The sequence below is a fragment of the Hypomesus nipponensis genome, chromosome 5 (genome assembly GCF_054491055.1).
Source record: "Hypomesus nipponensis isolate SF chromosome 5, ASM5449105v1, whole genome shotgun sequence".
Lineage (NCBI taxonomy): Eukaryota > Metazoa > Chordata > Actinopteri > Osmeriformes > Osmeridae > Hypomesus > Hypomesus nipponensis.
In genome coordinates this window covers 7,509,952-7,534,949 of record NC_140365.1, presented here as the reverse complement: position 1 = coordinate 7,534,949, position 24,998 = coordinate 7,509,952, and the positions used below count along the sequence as shown (strand labels likewise).

The following is a 24,998-nucleotide window of genomic DNA, read 5'->3' as shown; positions in this document are numbered from 1 at the left end:
CGCTCAGATTAATGGTATTAGATAGGGATTAATATGGAAGAGGGAATTTATCAAGCAGTTGCATGATATTAGCATCCCTAATAGCCTTGCCGTACCCAATGTGATTGCGTCATATATCAGTATACATTTATCTGTTCCGGTCTTCAGAATGACTAATTTAGCAATTACTTTCTACACAACCACTGTGGTGGCCACGCTGCATCACTTAAAGCATGTTGATGTCCATACTTGTCCTTTGCGGTCCTGCTGAATCCAGAAATACCCAAGCTTTCTACAGCAGTCTCAGGAGAGTCCATGCGAGTGAAGCTCTACTTTAACGCTCTCGAGGTTTTCACAGTATAGTGTGTGGGGGTTGACTAGCTTCTAATAAGTATTCTCTACCATACCTAATGGCAGCCATGCCTGTGAAAGGACCCTATCGGGTCTGTGTAACAGCTCAGCAGTTTGGAGTCACGGCTCCTGCCCTCTGGTCGCAGGGCCCAGGTGGAGGGGGACCCTGGGTGAGGCGGCTGTTGAGGTAATTGGTGCGGCCCGCTGAAAGTTGCCCCCCTCCTGGAGTGACTTATTACCTACAGTACGGTACATGCCTAGACTGCTGCCACCGTTGGGATGCACCACGTGTTGTTGAAGGGATGACAGGAGGATGGCGTTGAATGCCAAATGAATCAAAGCCACACATGCATTCGTTCTTTTTCCGACTTCACATTTTACACGAAACTCTGGCCCCTTGACTTATCTATTGTGTCTTCATTCAATTGTCAGTTATATGTATTTTTTTCTGATTCTGGTTTTGGGGTGGTATCATCTGGTTAGCTGGAACATACAAAGATGGATCCAGCTCTGAGTTACTGAGGAGAGATTTATCTGAGAGCACTAGCTGATTCTTGGGAGGGTTAGCACAGTGCAAATTATGTCCTAAGACGGACAGAGCCCCCAAATCCTCATTAGCCGAAGACTAGTCCCTCCTAATTAGTTTCCATTCACTATAATTAGCATGGATGAGGCTAATCAGCTGATGTGAAACCAATCTAACGCTTGGGATAGAACGTCCTTGGCCTCTCTTTCATGCAAGGTTCACAGAATTATTTTCCAGGTGCTGTTTCTCCTACTGAGTATTTTGCGAAAAGCGTACACACTTTTTTTTTGCGGCGGGTAATTTTTTTTATGAAGGTTTGTGTGTTCAACAACACACACTGGAGCAGATACGGAGGGCGATCTTTTATTTTTTTCTGCAATTTGAAAGAAATCACAATACTTTCTCCCCCAACCCCCTCTTCTACTTCAAAGGCGAGGTCAAGCAGGAGGTAGAGGAAGATGACGCGACGAAGGCCTAAAATCACACAAGTTGGCCAACATGAAAGACTGTCCAGGGCTGCTCGTTAGAGTGGGTTTTCTCTATTGTTATCCTGTCCCAATTCACTGCTGCCCTGTAATTCAGTTTGAAGGCAAAGTGTGTCAGTGCATCAGGGTTTGATAGAGCCTCCTTTCATTTTGACATAACCCATATTTTGGCCATGCTTTCTTCGAAGCTTCAGAAGGGGAGATCATAATGGAAGAAAAGCAGGATATTGCCACCTGACAGCTCTGTGATGTTGAAGGTTGTGTTTTTGTCTCGCTCCCTCTCTCAACTAGCATACGAAAGGAAGCTTGTTTTCTCCGTAGATCAAAACCCACAATGGTGGCTTCGTCTGTGCCGCACTGTACAATGGACCACGGCGGAATAAAAGGGATGCCATTTGTTGAAGACTTGCGTGATTGTGAGTGCGCTACAGCATGTTGATCCATTAGTCCTGACTGCCAAAGCTTGGAGAAAGATGCTCTCCCTCGACAATAAACCCTCTGTCTTTTTGTTTCTATGTGGCCACTTCTCTGCCGCTAGCCCTACTGCATGACGTCAAAGAACCTCACGAGGAACGTGTACAGTCGATTCCCCACTGTCATATAGGGGGATGTTCACAGGATATTAGCTTTTGATTTGATTTTCTCCCTTGTGGCTCTTAGAGCCTGATATCTGTGTCTTTATTGATACCAAATCCCCCCAGCTGATCCCCCCTCAAATCTGAAATGTGTGTCCACTCACCGCAAATGTCCTCGCCTCTAATCTCTTGGCCAGAGACTAAAGGACTTGCCTTCGTCCGGTGCCCCAGACAGAGATCAGGAGCGTGAGCGGGGGAGCCTTTCCCAAGAGTGCCAAGGGGCACCGTGTCCCTGGCTCTGCCCTCCGAGACACCATCTCAGTCTGATCTACCAAAGAAGCCCTGGGTTGTCCCTCAGCCCTGCGTTACTGTGGCAGTGATCATCTGAGAACCCGAGGATCTGGATGGGGTTCAGGCTAAATGAGATCCATGCACGGCCCATGCTCACCAGATATCATCATATCTCGTGTCTGGTATCTCCACATTTCTCTGGCCTTTTTCTCTTGTTTCTCTCTGGCTTTTATTCTTTTCTTGGGTGTGTGTGTGTGTGTGTGTGTGTGTGTGTGTGTGTTGTTTTTTTTTGTCCTCCATCTTTCCTTCAGGCTAGATCTTCTTGTGAAACGAAGCGTTTGACATGAACCTTTGCCATACGCCTGTAGCTCTGCCAAAAATATTTAGAGCAGCTCTTTTCCTAAGCCAAGTATTTGGCCATCTGCTCAAGTCTTTAACCAGCAGCATCTAGGGACTTCATCAAGTTCGAACTGTGAAGTCAGATGGTTTTCTACTGCTCTGAAGTCAAACTATCGCACTGAGATGATTTACTACACTGGCAAACATCAGCCGTGTGTTATATTTTATGATACGCTAGATCGTTCTGGTTACGCTATTTAACACATCACTTAACCATGAACTGTAACCATGCACCGTGTCATCTGCACAGAGTTTGTGAAAAAAACGGTGGGAGCTGAAAATGTATTTGTTCTTTACTTTGAATTATTCGTATTCATCTTATACACAACTATTGTAATTCAGAGCAGTATTAAAAGCAAAATAGACCGGGGCTTGTGTGTTGGCTGTATAATAGAGTTGTGTCCATGTGTGGACTGAGATACCGTGTGGAATGCACAGGACCACTTCACTGCTATTCATCCCCTCCTTCTCGTTAACTCTCCAGTGTTATACAGGCCACACAGATAGACAGCGGGGACGGGTGCTTTTATAACCCTGGGAGAATGTGCTGAAGCATGCGCTCACTCCAGCGCTGGAACAGAGCAGGCCTGTGCAGGGAGAAGGAACATCATTATGCAGTGTGCGGGACACCATTATTGGCCCCATTACACACAAAGACAGGCACGCATTCATTCTCCCCTACCTGCTTTTTAAAAAGGGCCAATAAATAACGAGGAGCTCCAGCACAGCCGGTCGACTCCGAGAAGAAAAGGGAAAAAAGGTCATTACGGCTCGGCCGCCATTTGTCAAAATTATTTCATAATCTTATAGTCCTCATTGAGGATTTTCTTTTGCTTAGTTAATTGGAGACAGGACCATTGGACATAAATTTCCATTAGGAATCAATTTGTTACCCTCCGCAGTGTGTGGCCCTCTCCTGCCCCGCCCCAATGGGGGGGGGGGGCTGTGGACCACAGCACCTGCTAGCAGCTTGTCAGCCTGGAACGCTGGTTTGATCCTCGTTGGGGTACTTATCATGGTGACATCATGTGTACACATTAACACTGCCTTCTGATGCTGGCTTTGTCAACGTGAGATGCTTATTTCAGAGTGCGTAAGTGTGTGTGTGTGTGGATGTTTTTTTTTATATACAGGGTTGAGTTTGTCTTGCAAAGCGCAAGCGTGTTGTGAAAGGTGGTTCACAAAAAGAACCCGTTTCCCATGCCTCTGTGGAATTGAACATGGCCTTTTGTCCTTGGTGCAGCTCTTTCAGTCGCGATACCCGCTGCTGCCTCCCTGTGTCCTGGAGGCCAGGGTGCAGCCCTGCTTAGCTTTGATGAGTCATCCGTGTTCCGTATAAGCAACCCCAGCCTTCATCGGTGACCTCTCAGATCGCCACGGCGACGACGCGAGTCACCCGAGAGCTCCGACAGGTCCTATCTGTTAACGTTCCATCAGCGGGCCGCCATCAGCAGGCTCCAGGTATAAAGCCACTCCTGTTCTCTCCATGGAGGGATAATGGAGGGCAGAGTGGGTCTGTTTGGCAGACCGCTGCTTCTTCCCCGTATTGGAGAAACCAATACTGGGCCTATCGGCTGATATATGACACTAATACACAGCCAGGCTCGGGGGCCCCTAAACAGAAAAGAGGGATTGTTCTGAGTTTAGGGCGGCTGTAGGATCTATGACTCACAGGTACCACACGGTCTGGCCCCAGAGACCACTCTAATTGCTTTACATCTGTACAAAGGTTTCTTGTAATCGGGCCCTCTGCCTCCATTTGTCTTCCTTTCAGTCTCCTCGTGAAGGCCTTAATTGGTCTTAGTGGGGCTTTTTTTTTCCCCAGTTAGCTCCCGGGCCTGTGGTAGTGGAAGACTCCACCTCAGGGATGTGTGGAGGAGTGTGGGAGAGGGGGTGGGAGGGGATTGCAGAGAAGGGGAAGTCAATACTTCTTTTACCTTTAACACTTTAATTAATGTTCTCCTGACAAGGTTTTTTTCCCCCCTTCTTACTCCCATAGCTTCATATAGGCTAAGCTCCCGGGAGACAGGGGAGAATGTAGACTTTTCCCAGCACGCGGAGAAAACCTCACATGCAGTCTCCAGTGGCCAATTGGCAGTTGCTAAGACTACCATGTCTCTTTTCAATGATTTCCTCCTTTTTCAGACATGTCTGCGCATTTATTTGTGCATGTCCGTGACTGGGCGTGTTGCTCACTTGAAAAAAAGAATCTGGCTTTGAGAGAAGAGAAGTGAGTATGTCGTTCCTCAGCATAATGAGCTTGGTGTGATGTCACCGTCGATTAATAATTCAGGGTTTCCTTCTAATAATTTATTATTTCATGTATTGCAACTACCAAAGGAGGAGTGATTTACTCTCCTACATCTGTTTTATTGCTGTTCTGCTCTCTGTTTACTCAAACTCAAGCAGTCATTTCAGCTGGCTTGCTAGCAGTCTTTTTGTGTTTTTTTTTCTGTTTGCTCTGCGAGTTTTGGTCATATCAGCCCATTAGAGGATGAACCAGGGTGTGAGGAATGTTTGTAATGAGTTGCAGCAAACTCGTACCACATTTTGGAAGACGGCAGTTGTCCGTTGGAACTGCCTGCCGTCGTAAACGATCCTCGTGTGTTTACTCTCGCCAAAGTGCCTCTGTGGACGCTGTGCGTTTCCAGGGATTGTTGCTGTTTTCCTGGCCACTTCAATCCGGCTGTTCTTCTCTCACTTCTATTTACTCAGTGATAACATCTTAAGTACACTATTCAGTCAGCCACACGCCACATCTTGATTCACAGAAAACACCGCCATTTCCTGTCTGTGAACCCGCAGCCCGTACTAAACACAAGTATACACAACTCTAACCACAGGGAACAGTCAACTGGCCCAGACCCAGAGTCAGAAATAAACCTTTGTTTTGACCTAACTAATCAGCTTCCACAAGGTCAACATTATCACATTAGCACATCGCCGTGCTAAGGGCATCGGTACACATTACCGCTGCATGCTAGTACTGCTGTTTAACCTTGACCCTACTGACTGAAAGCTCTTTCACTTTGCTATGGTAGTGGGGAGGGGGGGCAAAGTGGATGAAGGGGGGGGGGGGGGGGGTTAGTGATGGGGTGTGTATATGTGTGACGTGGTGCGCTTGGGGCCGTGGCCCTGCTCCGCTGGGCTGTGCTGGGCCGGGCTCCCTGCGTTTCCCGCTGACTGACTGATGGAGCTGTGCTGCCAGGGCTTAAATAGCAGCTCTAAGCGTCCAGCTGCTCCCCGCCACGCTCCACTTCTCCCCAGATGGCTCTGAGACGTTCCAGCAGCCCTCTGGAGGGCCCTGCTCATGAGGAAAGTGTTATGGAGTGGCTCTCAGAAGCACCAGGGAGCCCCACCACCCCCCCCTCTCCTCCACCCCCTCCGGCCCTGCGCCCAAACCAGGGGAGGGCCGTCTGCCTCCCTCCCTGCCTGCCTGCCTGCCTGCCTGCCTGCCCAAGTCTCGCCGGCCAACTCACCAATGGGAGGCAGCAGATGGCAGTGGGCGCAGCGCAGGCCAGCATGGAGCAGGGCCTAGAGGGAGCCTGGAGAGAGCACATGCCACGCCTGGCCCGGGACACCACCCATATCCCCCAGCATGAGCTCTCATTGGCCCACAGCAGATGACCAGCCCAGACTGGCCCACTCTCTCTCTGTTCCCTACCGGAGATGGCCGCGGCATAATGCTTTTTTTTCGCCCACATGGACATCTTTGATAAGTAGGGTAGTTTCTCACTTTCAAAGGACTGCCAACCCCGAGTGTTTGGGAAAAGGCAGGCATATTCAAAGTCATTGAGATCTCCCTAGAAACAGTTGGTGTTAATATATTATGTCTGGTGTTTTGCTCCAGGGCACCAGTCCCCTGACCTTGGCGATGTGTTAAAGTGATGAATGGTTTACTCCTGAGCCATCTACTTTACTCTGCAGGAGTTGACAGTAGAATGGGGGGGCGGGGGGGGGGGGGGGATTGCATATGGAGATAATGTCCTACATAAAACACACATAATTAGCTCACATATAGTATGCTCACACATTTATTGGAACAGTGCATATATAAATTGTGGGAATGTGTTTCGATGAAATATTCAGGAGGTTGGGAAATGCGCCCCTAAGATCAGATCATTGTATTCTCAATCAAGATTTTCGGCTTCTCCATTGAAGCCATAGCAAAATCTAAGCAAGCAGACAGACGGAAATACCTATGGTAGTTGGTAGTTATAGTATGCATATATATATATAAATATGTCTAATATATGTTATTATGCCCAGGGAAATAGAGTTGTTCACTCTGGCTCCCACTCTGTTTTTGTGGGTATATACCTCAAGTGCCATGTACTTTCTCTCTTTCCCTTATTCTCTCTCTCACTTCCCCTCCCTCTCTCCGTCCGGCGAGCGGGTGTGAGCGAGCTAGCCTGAGGGTTGGATGGAGACCCCTGTTGCTCCCAGCAGGTGGCAGGGGGCAGAGGGGCCCTGCTCTGAGGCCCCCACTGTTATCCTTGCCCTGACAGGAAACATACATCATCGCATGGCCCCTAATGTGAAACACATTCCACCGCAACCTGATCAAAGCAGGCCCGGCCAGACAACAAAGTGCCCCTTAATACCATGTTTTGACCGTATAATTGGAGAGTAATTATGGCTGACAAAACACTCCAGTGGTTTTTTTTTTTGTGTTTTTTTTTCTCTCTCTCTCTCGCTCTCTCTCTGGACTGTGAGAGAGGCCAGGGCTGCCCTACAGTATACAGGATGCCGTGTGCTGACTCGACGAGAAATCCCACGAAGAGTGAGGAGGGGAAACTGAGGGGAGGTCGGTTTTTATTGGAGCGTGCACACCCAGACACACACACACACACACACCAACAAACACACATGGACAGCCAGTGGCAGCCAGTGGCAGCCAGTGGCCTGGAATAACATGGCGGAGCCACATGAGAGGGGAAACATGATCTGTTGACCCTGCCGCTACTGACATGACGACCACCTCTCCAAAGAGCCGTTTTCTGCTCTCTCTCTGCCTCTGACAGATTTATCCTGTCTCTTGTTGTCTCTGACAACACAGTGTAAATGATGGAGGTTAGTGGAGTTCCTCTGCTCTGTGGCCTCTCACAGCTTAGCAGGGCCCTGAACACTAAATCATCCACTGTGGTAAGGATGGAGGAATCCAACCAAACAGCCATTCAACTGCCAACTGTTTTTAAAATTGACTGAGAGAGTGACTGTTAAGCCCAAAAGCCTCAATTCTAGATGTAAAATACATCAAAAACTCGTATTTTCATGAATGCGGTATTTGACATTGTTTTAATGCACATGTATTTTGAATTGACGAAAGACGATGTGCCTTTTGTATCAAACAAATAGGTCTTTGACCAATGTGTGGAGTGTAAGCACCGAATGGTTAAGACTGGAATAGAAGAAAAGGAGTTAAGAGTTAGAAGATTATCCTGGCCCACTTAATACCCTCAACTCTTTAACTCGTAATTGGATTTATCTTTGGCCAATGCGGTGCCTCCCAGGGGAACTTTCCATTTCCAGTCTAATTGACCAAAGCTTCCAAGAGCAACTTGATGAGATGCAGAGTTCCGCTCTCCTGTCACACCGTTTACCCGCCTCACCGTATCCACCTATGCCAGTCCGGGTCCAACATCTGAACTGAGATCCAACTAGATTTTCTCTCTCGATTCCCCCCTCCACCCACGCACCCCCCCCCCCCCCCCCCCCACACACACACACACACACACACACACATGAGAGAGCAAACTCCCAGCTCTAGGGGAATGGTGAGATCTGGAACCCCCTCCCTCCCCTACTCCCACATGCGCTGGGGGGCCGGGCCGTGTATGGACGCGGGGGCCCAGGCGCGTCTGCTGGTCGGTGATAGTGGGGGCCGTGGTGTGGGAGGTGGGATGTCAGATGGCGAGGACGCGGCCCGCCGCCCGCCCGCCTCCGTGCTCCTCCACTTAGCATGCTAATTAATCCCAAGCAGAGGGGCCGTGTCGCTCACCCCCGCACTCCGCCAGGGACGCTCCCACAGGGATCATCCCGCTGTAATTGAGCACGTTTTTCAGGAGCCCGCCGTACGCGGGATTACATTAGATCTCCCTAATTCACCCAGCCCGCAAGCGGCAGAGGCACTGGGAGGGAAGAGGAGCAGGGGGGAGGGAGGGAGAGAGGTAGAGAGGGAGAGGGAGAGATGAAGAGAGAGGAGGGAAGATGCAGGGAGAGATGGTGGAGCCTGGTTAGGAGATATAAATATATATATATGTACAGTATATGGAGAGAAAGAGAGAGAGGGAGGGTGATGGAGATGGAGAATCGTATAAATAAACCAAACAAACAAACAGAAAAGCCAGACGGAGTGTTTATTAACACCCCTGGGATGTAAAAGGAGGTGAAGGCAGTAAATAATTAGCGCAGGAGAGCCGGTGTTGGCTTGTTTGATCTCTCTGATGGAGGAGCAAATGTAATTTTAGCGCGCTGCAAGTAATTTGTTTTAACAGTTAGCATGGTTTCCTTTTAATTTCATTTTGCCTTGCATCATTCTTTCAAATTAAATATTTTTATTTGCTACAAAGCGCATCTTTGCAAGCCTGCCGGCTTCAAGTCGAGCGCTTGACACAACTAATGTTTATTCATCTTTGCTTGTTTGCATGTGTGCAAGACACAAGCTTGACAGGATACTCAGCTTCAGTTTCCCTTTGACGACATTCTGCATAATGAGGCTACTCTGATGTCGCCATGACAGCTAGCATATCAAAAAATGAGAATAACAAGGGGGTTTTTTTTGTCATGGAAAGTCTAATTACTATAAAGCCTGCGTTAAAATGGCAGCGTCTGCTTGTGCGTATTAGGTGTCGTAGTCATTCTAAATAATCTACAAAGGCCTCTTTTAAGTCAAAGAACTGCACATACAAATCCTACAAGACTAGACATACCTAGACACAAACTGTACGTTTAGTTTTTTTTTACTGTCAACCAATGTTACCACAGCTACTGCCACACACCACTGGGAACACAAACCACCACACACGCTGTATCTAATGAAGTGTTTTAGATTGTATTCAATAGAGGGGCCTGCTCTTGTCATTATCTATGATACACTTCCCCTCTCTCTCTCTCTGTCCATCTCTTTCTGAGAGAGAGACAATAACTGGCCTGCTTTTCGTCCCACGCGCCACGATGACGGCTGCCTCCCCTTGGTTCTCTCCTCTGAGGGGAATCAGGCCTTGTCAGGGAGCTGTCGGCTGCGGTGCTGCCTCCCATAGAGGAGTGGGGCCTTCCACTAGCTCGGAGCCAGGGTCTGCTCTTCCATGCGATGCTCTGCTCTGCGCTAGTCTGCTCTGCTATCTTCTGCTCTGCTGTCCTCTGCTGTAGTCTGCTCTGCCATGTGGGGAACACAGATCTGGAGCTGGGCATTTTGTCAGAGGCTTGTGCTACCGCTGCTAGGAGCTGCTTTATCACACGTGTGTGCGTGTGTGTGTGTACGTATGTGTAATACATATGGAAATGAATGTTCATATTGGCGAGTGGGAGAGTGAGAGAAGCTTTCCTATCCCGGCAGATAGATAGGCGGGATTGAGCTGTGCAATCTGCAGTGGCGGCCATCTTGAACAGGCACACATGGAGAAAGCTCAAAGACGCCTGTTATTTTTTGTCCGTATTCACCTTTTACACAAATGAGGACACTTTTACATGACATAGCATGTGAACCTCAGTCCTTTTGTCCACACTGCCTACAACTATTATGATAAACAAAATAAAAAAATACTCCAGTTTGTGTTATTTCCCTAGCCCCCACCCCAGCCAAAACTAGGCACTGTAGCCTGCCATTCCTCCCAGTAACAAAGTGTTGTCCTAACGTGAGCGCTCAGAGAGGGGTTGTGCTACTGTGTGTCTCAGCTGTGTCCTTGGCAGGGTCTGCCTGTGGGGCTGTTAGCACTGACAGGCCTGGTCTTTATGGATGCGACTGGGAGGCTGTTGGCACAGCATGGCAGACTCTCAGACTGCTGTCAGCTCGTGCAGCGCTCTCCTCATCCTCCATCCGGCTCCTTCACCCTCCTCCTCCACATCAACCTCCTCATCCCCCACCTCCTCCTCCACATCAACCTCCTCATCCCCCACCTCCTCCTCCACATCAACCTCCTCATCCCCCACCTCCTCCTCCACATCAACCTCCTTCTCCCTCACCTCCTCCTCCTCCCCCCCCCTTTCTTGCCCTCCAACCTCCTCCACCAGAGCAGAAACTGAGAAAAAGCTTTATGGAGCTCCTAATGACAGCCGGTGAATGTGCAGTGTTGGGACAACTGTTCGCGGCGGCAGCTGCAGAGATACCAGCGATGATAGAGGGCCTCAGGAGCTCATTCCTGTAGCCTGTATGAATATTAATGGTTCGTTTCCAGGCCATGGCTAATGACGAGGAAAATTCCCTAATAAAAACTTGATGTGATGGGCAACGACCCACAGGGTCACGGGAGACAGTGAAAGTTAATAGTGTGCCGTCAGGTGTGAGGAGCTAAGTGATTAGAGGCATAGAACCTAATCCTGGCTCCCCCCCCCCCTCCCTCAGCCCAGGGTGGGGGTGGGCTAGGAGTGTTGAAGGGAGAGGATAAGCAGAGCTTCGACAACAGAGGCTACTGCAAGGTGCGTCAAGCCTTGGCAAACACACGTTCACACACACACAGTAGTGCATGAGATATAGCGTCTCCTGTACATTTCCTCCCCAAGGTTTCGCTTGACGATCGTCTGTGTAAACAAAGCAGAACTCTGCAGTTGTTGCTAAGCAGCCACGCGGTAACGACGCCACCCACTTCAGATTTTCTTGACACGGATCTTTTATACTTACACTTTCAGGAGTTCTAAAGATACAGTACCGTTTCCATAACAATACGTGGCTTCCGATACTGTCCTTGTTGAGCAATATTGGATTGCCAGCTCAATATGTGTCTGATTGCTTGTTCACAACCGGAGCCTCATGGAGCATGCGTGGGCGGGTGTACGTTGCTGTATTTGCCGGTAGATTGCCATAATAAAGATGCCAGCTGACACCGGTGCTAATGTCTGCTGTGTGTGGTAATTAAAATGCACACCAAGTGGACCTGACTCAGGGGACTCGCCATAATGGCACAAACAATGGAGTCTGATGTATGTAATTGTCTCAAAATCCTTCCATTAATCTTTGATTAAGCCAGCATCTGTTTCATGCCCCCCCCAGCCCCCCCCAAACTATGTTACGATTGGCTTGGGTGGAAAAGGGGGTGCAGATGTGAGGTATGCGCACGTGCGCGCTCTGTATGTGAACAATTGTGCGTGTGGGAGCTGTGTGTGTGTGTGTGTGTGTGTGTGTGCGCGGGAGTGCACGTTTCTGTGAGTGAGTGTGAGTGCGTGTGTGTGAGTGTGTGTGAGTGCGCGTCCATTTCCATCAAGTTAACCTTCAGTAAACTCTTCCCCACCTTCAGGCGCCCCAAAGCCTACCCCATGGCTGTGAGACCCATGTTGAGAGTCAGAGATATTGAACTTGGAGCTTGTGTAACAAATGGATTTGTTACCTGCTGATAAAGCAGCACAGCAGCCCCCCTCCTCCTCCTGCTCCCCCTCCCCTCCTCCTGCTCCCCCCCCCCTCCTCCTGCCCCCCTCCTCCTGCCCCCTCCCCCCTCCTCCTGCCCCCCCCCCCCCCTCCTCCTGCTCCCCCCCCCTCCTCTTGCTCCCCCCCCTCCTGCCCCCCCCACTCCTCCTGCCCCCCCTCCTCCTGCTCCCCCCCCCTCCTCCTGTTTCCCCCCCCTCCTCCTGCTCCCCCCTGGCCCCAGACAGATCAGCCGAGAGCCTTGCCCCGCAGCACCATCTGTGCCCAGCACCACTTCAGAGCTCTGTTGCCACATCTGTCGGGGAGAGCATCTCAACTGACAAGTTGTTTTAAAGATAGACATCCGCCCACCAAGGCACACACACACCTTCAATGCCCTCTGGATGCTTATTTTTACCGCAGGCAAGACATGCAAGGAAGTTCATCTCCTGGTATTGGATGTGTTGTAAGTACTGTATGAGTACTTTCTCCTTGGAGGAGTTTCAGACTTTCAAACACCCCTCTTTTTCATGTGAGCTCACATGTCGAAATGGATTCCCTTTACACACGCGACGATCTGCCTCTCTAATTCAACGTTATTGGTGTTGTTCTAATGTAAGCCTTCTGAGATGGAGCAATATGGAAATAATCATAAAATGCAGCGCAAGAAAGTTCTCTATTTCGCCCTCAAATGTTCTTTCAATGAGTCTGGGCAGCATCCAAAGAAATAAAACATAAAAAGAATGCACTCTGGAGTATTGAAACCAGAGGTCATAGGCTATAAAGCTCTTATTATTTTATGGAGTAAAAAAAAAATAGAAAAAAAGAATTTGCTCTTCCTCTCTCCCCTGCTCTGTCTCACCAACTGGAATCCAGCGTCCGCGGTCAAAATGAATGTCGTCTGGATAAAGTTTTACATTTGAAAGGAAATTGCCTTCAGATGTTGGCCTGCTGCAGTTGGCTGGGTCTGGCTGTGTGGAGCAGGCCTGGTTCTATTGGGCCAGACAGCAGAGTGCTCCTCCCTGACGGGACACACTTGGCTGGTGGACGAGACGTTAGCCTTATGTCACTGCAGATGCCCTAGAGCTACACGGGATTTTATTTTTGGGGGGGAGTCCTTTTTTCCCCTTCTCCCCCACCGTACTTTATTTGACAGCTCGACATCAAGCAGATGCTGGGGAAATTAGATGTTAGATGTCATCGCCACAGACCTCTGCTTTCTTTCAATGACCTGTCCGAGTAAGACTTGTCATGTCGAATTTCCTCCTTGTTGTCCGAGGGTGTGTTGAGGGAATTCTTTTTTTGAAAATGTGATTTTGTCATCTTGGTTGAGGTAACGGGGGTAAGATGAACTGAGGGTTTGTTTTGAGGTTAATTCCACTGTGATCCCCTCTTGGAACAATCAGCCTTTGTGTGTTTGTCTAACAATTAGGCTATCAGTTAGCGTAGCAGCTAAGTCGTAATGTAAGCCCAGTTAACTCCAATTTAGTTAAAGGGGCTTTAAAACAATGGAATTCCTGTCAGGTGTAGATTACCTTTGATGCCAGATTTAATACCTTCTGTGTTCCAGACAGCCGACCAGCTTTTCTCTCCCAGAGATCTATGGTAGTAGCCGAGGTACCTAGGCAGGGGCCATTTTACATTCATAGGCCCTTCGCTGTGTCTGGTCCTGTTCACCCAGCTGGGGACCATCTCAACTTGACATCTGTGAGATGGATAACTCTGTCCTACTGGCGACCGTACAAGCACAACTGGCCTTTTCTTTTCTTTCGCTTCCTCTCCTTTCCTCCTCTCCTCTCTCGGCCTTTGTAGCGGAGGCCAAAATCGGACACGCAGACACGCCGCACGCTCTCCTCGGTTCGTTCTAGAAGCGGCCTTATTAGTTGTGTTGGAGCGGCCAGGCAGAGCAGGTGCTGTGTCGGGAAGCTTTGGGCCTGTCAGGATGACTGTGTGTGTTGGTCCCGCACTCTGGGTGGAGACGGCAGCAGGCTGGGCCTGGCGTGGGCCGTGGGAGGGGAGGTGAGAATGAGCATGGCACCGAGCCCTGTCCCCCCTCCCTCCGTACCCCTCCATACCCCGTGAATAACGCTGCACAGCCCAGGGCCCAGCGGTAGACGCGGCCCGCCGCCATATTGCGCGAGGGTGGCGTGGGGGGAGGGTGGAAGGGGGGGGGGGGGTAAAGAGGTGCGGAGGGAGGGAGGGAGGGAGGGAGGGAGGGAGGGAGGGAGGGAGGGAGGGAGGGAGGGAGGGAGGGAGGGAGGAGGAGGGGAAGGGGGGCGGGGGACTCAGCCGCCAGAGCCGTGGCAGGCCCCCTTCCTCACTGCGGGGAGGAGCGGTGGGCTCCAAGATGGCAATCAAGGCTTGATTTGCCAACACATTTCCAATGATTAAAATGTAATTAGCACAAGCGAGCGCCTCCTCCCCAGCTAATTTCCAGGCACGCTGTGACAGGCAGGCGGCCGGCGGCGCACAGGCCCCAGCAGCAGATGGAAGAGCAGGCAGCGGGAGGGGAAAAAACCATTTTGCGATGCGACTGTTTGCATCAGAAAACCATCAGGACGCACAGCTTTCCGAGGGAGGAGAGAGGGAGAGAGAGAGAGAGAGAGAGAAAGAGAGAGAGAGAGAGAGAGAGAGAGAGGGGGGGAGTGGGATGGGAGAGGGATGGGGAGGAAGAGGAGGAGGAGAGAGGGAAAAAAAAGAAGCGAAGAGCCCTTGACGGCGGCACATCAAATTGGCACCGTCAGAGCTGACCCTGGCAATAGCTGCCATCCTTCATGCTGTCCCTCTCGCTTCCAGGCATGCAGGCTGGCAGGCTGGCTGGCACCAGCAGCCACCCCCCTCCCCCTCTGCCCCCCTCCTCCAACTCCTCCATGCTTTAACCCCTTCAGCCAACCTGCAGGGAATCTGGCCCGCACAGATAAAGGCCCACACTTCCCAGCTTGACTGGCCCCTTTAATGAAGCCCATATCAGCTGTAATTAATTCAAGGGTCATGGATGCTGACCGGCGTAACCTGAGGGTGGGATCGCACATGGCCACAGCAAACGTGCGTTCACGTTCAAGAGGTTGACATTCTAGCGAAGAGTTAAATCACAGACCCATTCTGGCATTAGGAGATATGCACATGTCGATGAAATTGTCCTAGAATAACTCCCCCAACTCATTTCTTTGAATGAATGAATGTTTTGCGGTGATTGGACTCGGCATGGGTTTGTGGAACGGCTAAGCACCGAGGCTGTGGCCCGTGTCCCTGGGTTTGGGGAACATAGCGTGCCTGTGTGGCGTGGTTACCTCTTTCCGACAATAGTTTATATTGTTTGAGTGTGTGTGTGTGTGTGTGTTATGAGAGTTTGCTAGGCCTAGACATGGACCCTGCTGCTAGAGGCGATAGCGTAGCTGAATCGTTTCCCATTCAGGGCATGCCACCTTCTCTCCCCCCTCTTCCACGACTGATATTGCTCTCAGCTGGAGAGGGTTTGGGACGAGAATCATTTTCTCCTACTTTGAGGCCGACATAAACAAAAGCCTGGATGCTTTGGACACATTGTAGAGAACTGTGTAAGTGCACTGGGCTGAAAAAAGAAGGGTGGTGGGGGGGGGAGGAGGGGAGGAGGGGAAAGACTTGCAGCAGTAGTGGCAGCAGGGCAATCAGAAGTGCTCCGGATACAAGCCAACATCAACAGCTCTTAGCGCTGAGGCTAATGTTTGACATTCCTCTGTTACTTAACCTAAACACTGAGGTCTGGGTGTACAGTAGAATGGCGGGCCTGTGTAAATAGCAGAGGGCCTGGCCGGGGTATCACTTTCCTCTGTCAGCCTTCTCCCAGGACTAATGCTTTCCTTATTGTACATGACTGGACTAAATCAACCTCAGCCTCTCTGCCTGCCTTGGCCTGTCAGAGAGAGCAGGCCTTCAGGCACTAAATGGCACCACTGTTTTCGTTTTTTTTCCCCCCGTTTTTTATTATTTTTATTTTAAACATAAAACATGTAAGAACGTTGTAGTATTTGGACAGAGAAGACCATTCTCACATTCACTCAGCAATTGCAGTGTGAGTGCCTGAAAGGCAGCAAGGTGAATACTGACTGTGCTCTCACCTCGTTCAAAGCTCCAAATGAATCAGATCATATTGTTTATAGGCTGGATCTTATGTTAAAACCAGTCCATGCCAGTGTCAAACACTGAACCTCTCTGTATGCATTCTCAGCGGGCCAGGTTCGGCTGGCTCACCCCCACAATCCAATACCGATGCCTATTTCCCCACGGCACTACATTTGTATTTCGAGACGGGGGCCAGCAAAGAGAAAAGAACCTTCTAGATGTGCGGGTGATTGCGGCTCTCTGGCTGGAGCAGGCCTGCACATTAGTGCAAGCATGATCTCTTATCAGTGAGTGGCAGCTCCCACTTGTTTTCATGGCGGAGATGTTTTTATGTTTGCGGCGTTTGTGATTATTTCCCCGCCGCCTCTCGCCGCGCGGGGAAGTGAGTGCGAGGGAGCGTCGCCGCGCGTGCTTTAAGGACGTACAAATTGCCTGCCCTTGCCTGTCAGGCTTGATCTCTGGGTTTTTTACTTTGCTCATTATAAAGGTATTTCCATTTTATTAAGTTCTCTTTTTTTTTTTTTCCTCACCCTTTGTGCCGCGGAGAAATTTGCATACCTCTATTCTCGGGGAGAGAGAAGGAGAAAAAAAAAAGTAATGACAGCAATTTCTTTTCTTTTCTCTCGCCCCACTAGCTGTGCGAGTGTCTCGTTTAGCGGCACCTGCGAAAGCGACAGGCGCCGGGATGGGAAGTGAAAGAGAGCAGTTGATTAAATCATCATCAAGTCGCGCCGCCGAAAGTCAATTCTGCTTGCCGTCTACAATGATATCCTTTTATCTTAGAGTAATGAGCTATGGCACTTTTGCATCGGGTAATACGATGAGTTCTATTAGCATGTTCCATTTGCTTCACAAGCAAGGGCAAGCCATTCCAGCCCTGCATCTATCTCGGCAATCAAAGCAATCGGGTACACAGGCAGGGGAGAGGAAGGCGGGGGGGGGGGGGGGGGGAGGTGTTGGGGGGGGTGGAGGAGGTGTGTGTGTAGGGGTGGAGGAGGTGTGTGTGTGGGGGTGGAGGAGGTGTGTGTGTGGGGGTGGAGGAGGTGTGTGTGTGGGGGTGGGGGGTTTGGGTTGAAGGCTGGAGTTTATTTTTTTTTTTTTTATGGATCACAACACGGTCGCGGGTAAAAAAAAAAATGATGTCCCCCCCATTATTTTAACTGTGTACCTGCATGCCCGCCTTGGTGTGCCAGAGACGAGAGAGGGAGGAGGGGTGGCTAATGAGTCCTGGTCCCCCTTTACTCTGTCACAGTCTGAAGGCTTAAACGCCAGGATAGAGCACTGACAGGAACACGCAGCACATCATCTCCTGCCCGCCGTCTGCACGACCCCAGAGTGGGGAGGGAGGCTGCCGGGTGCAGGCCAAGCACTTTGTTCACACGCTAGAACAAACACATTCATGAACGGGCGACGGGCGCCATTTGTAACGCATGCATTGTCACTGTGATCAGTTAACTATTAACCCTGTTTATTTCCTGCAACTGACAGTCTATATTTGGCTGCTGGCTCTTTGTGCACTGTATTAAAACCAAGGGAGTGGGTGGGAGGGAGGGAGAAGGGAGGGAGGGGTAGCAGCACATTGAGAGAGAGAGAGAGAGAGAGAGAGAGAGAGAGAGAGAGAGAGAGAGAATGAGCAAGAGAGAGCAGAGCAGCGATAGAGGAGTGTTTGCTCGCCGCGTTTATTGCCTCTGCATAATTTATGAGTTGCTGGAGCTGACCATCGTGGCAGAGTGCCTGGGGCCCGCCCCTGGGGCCGTGTGGGACAGGCCTGTAAATTGGATGCCGTGCTCCTGCCGAGCTTGCAGGCCCCTGTCGGCCGGGGCAGCCCTGGGAATAGAGGAGCGAGCAGCCCAGCCTGCTACCTTTGAGCTCCGCGGGGCTCCTACCACCTCGACAGAGAGGAAAGGAGAGGGGGGGGGAGAGAAAGCAGGCTTAGGCAGGGGCCCTTTCCATGGCCCGGCTCCCAGCGCTGTCAATCACTCCCGCCATGCTGGCACATGAGCTAAACCCCCCTCTGCTTTAATCGACACACGCACACACACACACAACATACACACCAACAGCTCCACACGCTCTCCCCCCCCAGTGCCTTCTTCATTACCGACTCCAGTGCCTCCCCACTCCTTGGCCATATGCACAGCTTCGAGGGCCGCCGGTCACCCAGCATCGCACTAATTAGTTGATAAAGAATTAAGTGGACCTTGAAATTGAAATTGGGAAGAGAAACTCAAATCCTCTTTTTTTGTATCTGTTTTTTTTTCCCCTCTCCCCTTCAACCACATCCTTTTCCCGCCGTCCCGCCTCTCGACCAATTTTTTTTTTAAATATGAGGGAAACATAAGCGACATAATCACTTTGATTCTCTGTGCATTTTCACATTTCGACATTTGAATTTTGAAATGCTTATTAGATTTCATGTGCTTGCTGCCTGAGAGCCCGTGCACCTTTCGTATTCAGGGCCATGCCCGATCTGAACAGCGTAATAGACGCATCTAATGGCATTGGGTACGATAAACATACTAATCTTTACTCAGGACTCCATTTCAGGGCTGATGCTGTAGATATATGTACTGCTCGCAGGTATATTAGATTCAAACGACCTTATGCATTTGAATGAAACCAAATGACAAGACGGATGACTGATTTCGAGATGAAGCCCATGGCCGACTTGTTATTCTGACCATGTGTCTCTCCCCTCTTGCAGTGTGACAGTGAGACTGACCAGGAGGACAAGGTAAGAGCCCATCACGTTTCCAAACACACAATAGTACACACGGTCACAGCCGTTCATTTCCATGTATCTTTTATCAGTGTAGCTTCAAGGAGAATCAAATATTAGACTTGCTTTTAGAGTGTGAATTTCTATTTAATTAGAATGAAACATCCAGTTAATAACTGTGAGAAAGCCTTAATTAGCTGCACATTAATTATGAATGACTTAATGATGTGCAAAATCGAAATTGAACTGTTCTGGGGTTTAAGCTTGAGATTGCACGGAAATGAAGCTGCTACACTTGAGAGGATTTGTCCTTAAAGAAAATGATTGGCGCCTTATTCCTAAAGCGCTGTGGGCTTAGAATGAGATCACAGAATGCATACAGCATGCTATAGTCCCGAGACTATAGTCCCATGTATCATTGACTAACCATCACCTAATTCTATTACGAGGATTGTAAATGTTACTGTTGTACTAATGTACAGTAGAGCTTACATCTGTGGCGGTGTAGTTTAAAGACTCATGAAGCACGTGTTTCTCAATCTTTGATTTCATTTCATACAGCATAGTATGCACAGATCCAATGAGCAGTTATATTTTTCCAAGACCATTAAACTGTATCTGGAAATCCAGACATTGTGTGATGACAATGCAATGTGCTTGTCTGATGTTGTGCTGTTCAGTATTGTATCATTAGTCAGTGTTTATGATTCAAATGACCTTGGTCCTGGTAGCTTATTGTTTGGTTTTCAGGGGGGAGGGGGGCATTCTAGCCTGTAAACCCCCACCTGCTCTCATCCACCCTTGCATCACAGCGTTGAAGAAAGTAGCCCACTGCACCCCTCTGGTCATGATTAATCGTGTGTTCAAATAACAGAGGAGTGAATTAGTAAATATGGGGATAGTGACGGGGGGGCCTGTGATGGCTGACTTCCCTGTTCCCTTCGGTGTTGGGGTGTAATTGGAGCTTACACTCAGCCCAGGTAGCCTCCTCCCCCGGTCCCACCCGCCCAGCCCGCCCCCACAATCACCCCCGTCTCTATCTGTCCCTGCCAGACGCCTCGCTACACCCACCCCTGGAGTCATTAGCATTCTGCGGGCGATGCGTTCTACTTTAGAACGCCACCGAGGAAGACTGAGGAGAGGGGTCCGCAGTCGCTTTAAACGGGTCAAATGTATTCAGATGAGGACCAAAACGCGGCTTATTTCGTTTCCTTCCAAAACGGGGGACATGGAAAAAAGTGATCCCCGGAGAAATCAGGTTCCTGTGTTGAAGGCCTCCGCCGTGTCCCTGGAAGCCGACGGGACGCTGATAAGATCCAGCTATTTCCCTCTCAGTGTGTGTGTGTGTGTGTGTGTGTGTGTGCGCGCAGGACGTCCAACACTCGACAGCTGCAGTGACACAAATGTTCTCCGCGGTACTGTGTAGAAAGTGACCTGTTGGATGGGACCTCTCCAACGTGACACGATAACAGCGCGCGAGGTGATAGAGAGAAGCCAGGCCCTCTGCTATTATTAGCTCGGTATCTGGCGCTGTTAACATCGCTGCTGAGGCCTCATCACCGACGCTGATGCCTCCCCCTCTTTCATCTGGGGGCCAGCCTGCGACACGCCACCCCTCAGGCAGAGTTCAGTCAGACCAGTGGGTCTGGTGATGCACGTAAACCGCCATGACTCGCCCTCGCCAGCCACAAGCGGTCAAGGGAGATGTCGTTAACGTGGCAAGCATGAGTTTGACGGGCCCCGTTGTGTGGGCGCTAACCCAGCACGTGTGGAGCTCTCCGGTCGGCTCTCTGTTCACCGCGCTGGCCGGGACCCCCTGGCTCCGGGCCTGGGCCCTGGTTCCAGGGACTCCCGAGTGGTTGATGAATCGGTTGGGTTACAAAGTGCAAAAACCAAGCGCGGGAGCCAGAAGCTCCTCTCAAAGCTTTTGGCTGCCCCCCCCCCTGGAAGTCCAAATCCTGGCCCCGGTTGTAAAGTAGCTTGTCAGTCGGTGATTGTGCACTTCCTCTCCCCCCCTCTGGCGGCTGGGGACCCTGGACGGATCAGGTGGGTCCTTTTTATTAGGTCTAACAGGTAGGAGCGGCCTGTTCATTTGGAGCAGCTTGACGGAGATGATTACACTGGTGATACTGCCAGGGGGAGAGAGGAGAGGGAGACATTCCACAGTCAAAAGGTGCCTTTGAAGTCCGTCCGCCAAAGACCCAATAACATTCCCCCCGTTTCACAGCGCCGTTAACGCCAACAGGCTTTTCGCCATCTGAGGCCGTTTATGGGGACCGATGAGGCTAAAGTGAATGTGAAATGGCTGTGGATTTTGTGGAGAAAAGCGAATGCACACATGTTTGTGTGCACAGGAACCTGCGTCGCATCTTTCAACGATTTAAGAGGAGTCGCAGAGAGAGCCTCTTGTGCGGAAGGTGGGCGGCACACGTGTGTTTTTAAAAGGTCTCCTTCAGGACTTCCTCGTGCCCTTTTGGATAGAGAAAGAGAGAAAAAAAAACATTCCTCAAGGTAGTAATCTTTGAAACTATTTGATGGAAATGAATGTGCAGTAATCTTCTTGTGTGGGTCTTGGTGACATAGTCTAGAGCGGACCTTCTGTTCTGAGTACCTAGCTAATGTGTCTGTGATTTTCCTGGTAAGTGGCACCTTTAAAAGCTGTCAGTCAAATGTATTTTTTGCAAGAAAAATCTGGTCGTTCTCAAGTGCTTTTCGATGCTTCAGCTGCAGCTCACAGACAGAAATACTTAGGCCTTTTATGAAGAGGAGACCCCGCCATGAAGGTAAACTAATCCACAACTTTTTTTCCCCCCAGCACTTCTGTCTCTCACCCCTGAGCCTCTTTACTTAAGCCACACCTTTCCTAAGTGTGTATTTGTTCACCATCTATCAGCAGGCACAAGCAGTAAATGCCATTTTGAAAACGTTTTGCGTCTTATTAATGGCCTGGCATGGGAAAGTGGTGTAATTTGCTGTACTTGGCTCTTATTGGAGACGAGGACTCTAAGTGGGTGCTTTAGTGCAGCCGGGAGAACCTGTTTGTCCTTGACATAAAATAAAGATGTGAACTGGTAATATATTTGCAGTTTCTTTTTTTTTTTTTTTTTTTTTATTATTGTTTTGCTGTGTTTGCCCTCAGGCAATTACAGGAGAAGAGTCGCATTGCTCAATCACTCCACGCTGCGCTGTACATAAAAAACGTTTTATCTCTTCGGCTCAACCCCCCACCCCACCCCCACACCCCACACCCCACCCCCACTGTGGGAGAGAAGGATGAGTAATAAAAACGAGGGAGCGACTTGTCAGCGTTAAAAGATGATGTGTTTTGCCCCCCTCCCCCAGTGGAAGAGAGTGCTGTTTACAGGCGTGAGTGGGTGCTCGCCAGGCCAAGGCTGAGGCTGATTGCACTAGAGTACCCTGTCAGCCAATGATTTGTCATGTACTTTATCATCCTTGTCACTCCGCAGAGCGTTGTCATAGGTAACGTATCGCCGGCCTCCGTCCCCTCCCCCCCCCCGCCCCCTCCCGCTTTGTTGCCGGTCCGTGTAGGAAATTTGTATTTACTTTGGGGGAGTGTAATTTGTTCCTCATGGATAATATGACCCTTAGCGGAGCCGGATCATGGGTTAGTTGAAGTGATATTTTCCGGTAATGGTAGTCGTACATCATCGCTGTCAGCCCGGGTTAGGAGGCGAGCACATTACAGCTCCATTTTAGCACTGCAGGCATCTGGGATTATTTTCCATAACCAAGTATGACATGACCGCTCTGCCGAGTGCATTAAATTTTTACTAGCCTTTTTTTCCTCCCCCGGCAACTTCTGTGGCTTTTCCCCCGGACTGGGGCTCCGGGCTGCCACAGTGATGGATACCCCCAGAGTCCCAGCAGCCCCCGCCAAGGTTAGCCAGTGTCACAGACCTACATGGGTCCCCTCTATCCCACAACCGCCAAATCCCTGCCCCCTCCGAGACACAAGCACATGCACACAGGCTCACCCCCATGGTGGATTGCAGCGAGCCGTCTTGCTTTGCTTTCATCCACGCATCCACACACAAGCGCACGTACGTATACAACACACAAACACGCACACACTCACGCACGCACAAAGAGCTGGAGAGACAGGGTGACTGAGAAAGCCTCCATTTACTCCCTGTAACAGGGGCATATGAAAGGAGTTACGACAGATGTGAGAAATAAAACGGGTTGTGCCTTGACATTTGTCACTGCGAGCAATTTTCTCCGAAGATGGCCTATAAGAAAAATGTTGACAACAGATAGAGAACAGTCAGACAGCAAGCCTGCTGTCTCCCTCCCCTCCCACCCCCCCTCCTTCCATAAGTTCTTAAATCTCCTCCATTCACCCGCTCAGTATTTTTTCTTAGGCAATTCTGTCATTTTGACCTATTCTGGAACGGTAACTGGAGCAACCTGGGATCACGGCATAAAACGTTTGAATTTAATTTAACCGAATTGACTTGAATCGAGACATGGTCGTCAATGAAAGCGCCTTTTTAAAGCTGAGCATTGCTCTTCACCACAGTGTTATGGGTGATGGGTATTTTTTATTGGTTTCCCCTAAGCCAGGTGAGATCTCCTCCTCCTCATCTTCCTCCTCTTCAGCAAGGTCAGAGCTGTAAATGCCACCTCTTGCCATTGACAAATGGTCACCCCCTGTCTGGTAATCAGTGAGGTCCCAAAGGTGGTGGAGCAGGCGGAGCTCATTAGCGCGCCTCAGATGAGAAATTAATGTGGAGACCCCGGACTTGGCAGAGGGGTGGGGGGGGGGCGGGATGGGGGGTGGGGGGGGGGATAGATGGACGCTGGCTGACGGATGGCCAGGTCAGAATGACTCCTTGTACAAGCTGAACGCACACACACGGACACAAACTCCTCCTCTTCTAACCTCACTCGCTCCCACTGGAGCCCCCTCCCACCCCGCCTGCCCAGCTCCTCCCTGCTGTAGAGTAATGACCGAACAGAGCTTGCGGCCAGGGGGAGAGAAGGTCACCGTGCTCCGTGGTGCCTCGTCTCCCTCCTCACACTGACATGCCCATAATTAAATGGAACCGGCGCAAGTGACGGGCGCATTTCACGCCTTTTTTTCTGAGGGGAAAGGATGACATGGGGCTAAATGTCAGACAGTTGATTATTTTCACTCCCATCTATTTTCCTATTGCGATGCCAGCGATTTACATTACACAAGCAAGGGTTAGCCCCCCCCCCCTTTTTTTGTGTGTATTTACAAAGCAATAGCAATAGATTGTGTGCTCGACCATGAAATAGTGTTAGCGGATGTAAATATGTTTGTCGGTACGCATCTATGTCACCATGCGGTAGTTGTTTTGAACCTGGAGCTATTGTCTCTCCTGCGAAAGCCAAGTGTCAGCAGCTTCCCCCTGGGTAGTGACCGCCCCCTACACACACACACACACACACACACACACACACTCCACAACCTCTCTTCCTCCTCCCCTCTCACCACTGAGACCCATTTAGCTACCCTCCGTGCCACCCCACCACCCCTCCCCAGCAGGCACATCCTCATTCTGTCACCACACATCTCCCCACGCTAACATGGAAGGGTTTCGATGTGGACAACGATCAAGCTGTCATTAATGTCCACTCAGCGTCCAGCGCTCCCCCCAAAGCACTTCCTGTAGGAGCCCAGCTCGGCTGTCTTGTTCCAGAGCTGGTAAATCAACTCAAAGGAGCCGGGCCGACAAGCCCCCTGGTCCCCTGGACCACGAGCAGAGCCCCCGCGGGCCTGTGGTGGGGGCTGGGAGGGCTGGGAGGTCTGGGGCGTGGGGGGGGAGGCAGGGTTTAAGGGTGGCTGTCTCTACTCTGCCTCAGCTTGTCCTAGTGGGCTGGCTGGTCCCTGGTGGGCTTTGTTCACCAGCCTCCCAGGCCTCCAGCCCTTGTGTAGACTGAACATCCGGGTAAAGGGGGGGAGGGGGTCAGTGGTGACAGCTACAGTTGAGCTCCAGGATCATCCCCCTCCATGTCCCCTTGGCATAAC

At 50.4% G+C, this 24,998-nt stretch overlaps 1 protein-coding gene across 1 annotated transcript in view; it reads left to right on the top strand.

The window, feature by feature from the left end:
* The window catches only part of auts2a (activator of transcription and developmental regulator AUTS2 a), a 238,564-nt gene that overhangs the window by 129,129 nt on the left and 84,437 nt on the right, over positions 1-24,998 (top strand). The window contains exon 4 of the mRNA XM_084697684.1: positions 18,968-18,997. Within this exon, the coding sequence (XP_084553810.1) occupies positions 18,968-18,997 (30 nt within the window). The remainder of the gene's footprint in view (positions 1-18,967; positions 18,998-24,998) is intronic.